This window comes from Arachis ipaensis, chromosome B08 (assembly GCF_000816755.2).
Source record: "Arachis ipaensis cultivar K30076 chromosome B08, Araip1.1, whole genome shotgun sequence".
NCBI lineage: Eukaryota > Viridiplantae > Streptophyta > Magnoliopsida > Fabales > Fabaceae > Arachis > Arachis ipaensis.
This window is the reverse complement of record NC_029792.2, coordinates 120,196,394-120,198,443: the sequence shown is the minus strand read 5'-3', so window position 1 is coordinate 120,198,443 and position 2,050 is coordinate 120,196,394. Positions and strand designations below refer to the sequence as shown.

Below are 2,050 nucleotides of genomic sequence, written 5' to 3'. Positions count from 1 at the left end.
TGGTAATTAAAAATTAAATATTAGCATAGCTTTCCAATATTTCAAAATTTTTTAATTATATCTCTAATTTCCCCAAAAATTGATGACCGGTTAACAGAACTTAACTAGATTTTTGTACAATTTGTACCCAAAATAAAATAATAATTATATATATATATAGGGGTACTAGGTAGTAGCTGTTTAATTTTTGTTGTTTTATATATGATCCGATCATCACAGATTCAGAGTTATGTCTTTCAATATTTTCTCTGTGCAAAGTGAATTGAAAAAAAAGCTGGAGTAAGTTCAGAAACCTATTGATGATGAGGTTGAGGAACATATGTACCTGAAATTCTGAATCAAGAAAGCAACGAAGCATAGTTTATTGATAATAATAATAATAACAATAATTTAATTAACTTGTGTTTTAAGGACATATTTTAAAAATATAATAATAAATTTTTTTTAATATTTTTGATGTATTTAATGCATTGAAAACATAAAAATATTAAATTTTATAATATTTTTATAAAATATTTTTTTATAGTAGATTTAACCTATATTCTTAGAATATAAATTAGCAAAATTCTAATAATAATAATAATAATAAATTAATAATAATGATTTGTTTTTATACATATAACTTTTTTCTTTGTTTTTGCAGTCTGAAGATGCAGCAATTTAACAGCACAGTGTTCAAGGTGAGAGGACTTTAAGGCAAGAAGGAGAAAACTGTAAGAATAGTTTAAGTTTTCGCTTAAAGAGACCGCAAAATTTAATTAAAGTACCAGTAACTCTGGTACCAAATAGTATAGTACCCTTTAGATATATGAAACCATTAAAAAGACCATGCAAAAGGGATAAATTTGAAAAATCAACAGAACAAGGAACAATCATCATAACCAACAATGTTCTTAATTATTTTATGTTAAAATTAGTACTACTAATTAATAATACCTTCTACTTTTGATAGAACCAAATATAGTCTCTTAACAGAAACAATATAAGAAGCTTATTATTGTTCTCCTAATAACACCAAAACAAATTTCTAACTTAGTTCAGATTAAACTGATAAAAAGAGATATATAAATAATTATGCCACAACATAGTACTTATCCAAAAAATTATTTAGATTTTTGTAAATTTTCATATAAATTTTTTTATTAGTCTTGTGCTAAAAAAATTTCAGATTAAGCAGAGAAATAACAAAAAAATGAAATTAATTAAAAAATTAAAAAAAAATAAGTAATTAAGGGCTAGGGTATATTTTTTAGGTACCTGAAGATTGTTGTATCTGTTGAAGGTTTTGGAGCAAAGAGGGCATGAGAACTGTGTAGGTCCAATTAGAATCTGAGAAGGTGTGGGAATCCAATAGTGACCCTTGTTATTGTTGTTATTGTTGAATCTCTCAAAAGGGTTTCCAGAAAACACATTATTATTGACTTGTTCTTGTTGCTGTTTCTCATCAGCCATAACTTCTTCCTTTCTTGAAGGTTGAAGATCATAAGAAGTATCCATTCTTGGAAGCCCTATGCGCAGTGCAACAGCCACAGTTTCATTATCCGCTTCTTCGTCTTCGTCTTCGTTCTCGTAATTAATAGAATCTGGATATGTGAGTGCACCCTTGTGGTTGTTTTGTTGGTGATTTGTGAGGCTTAGTTTGTTTATGAGAGGAAGTGCTTCTTTAAGAGAAGGGGAATTAGAATTTGAAGGAAGAAGATATTCGGAGGAAGATGAAGAAGCTTCAGATTGTTGTTGTTGTTGATGATGTGTTGTTGTTGTTGTTGTTCTAACAAATCTTGTGTTTAAGTATGCAAATGGGTGCAAATTGGATTGAGAAGAAGATGAAGAACAGTGGTGAGGAGGGTGGAGAGGCATGAAGTTGAAGAATCCATCATCTTCTAAGGAATTGGATTGAGGATCTGTCATACTGAATTCTTGTGGGTGTAAGGCAATTTTTTTTTTATGATTAATTTGGTTTCATTGGTTAGATGTTTGAGTGATATATGAACTTAATGTGTGCAAGAGAGAGAGAGAGAAAGAGATGATATTATGTGAGGAAATAATAATG

General features: G+C 28.7%; 1 protein-coding gene across 1 annotated transcript in view; it reads right to left on the bottom strand.

The window, feature by feature from the left end:
* Window positions 1-2,044, bottom strand: part of LOC107611963 (zinc finger protein WIP2-like) — a 5,767-nt gene extending 3,723 nt beyond the window's left edge. Inside the window, exon 1 of the mRNA XM_016313823.2 lies at window positions 1,258-2,044. Within this exon, the coding sequence (XP_016169309.1) occupies window positions 1,258-1,908 (651 nt within the window). The 5' untranslated portion in view covers window positions 1,909-2,044. The remainder of the gene's footprint in view (window positions 1-1,257) is intronic.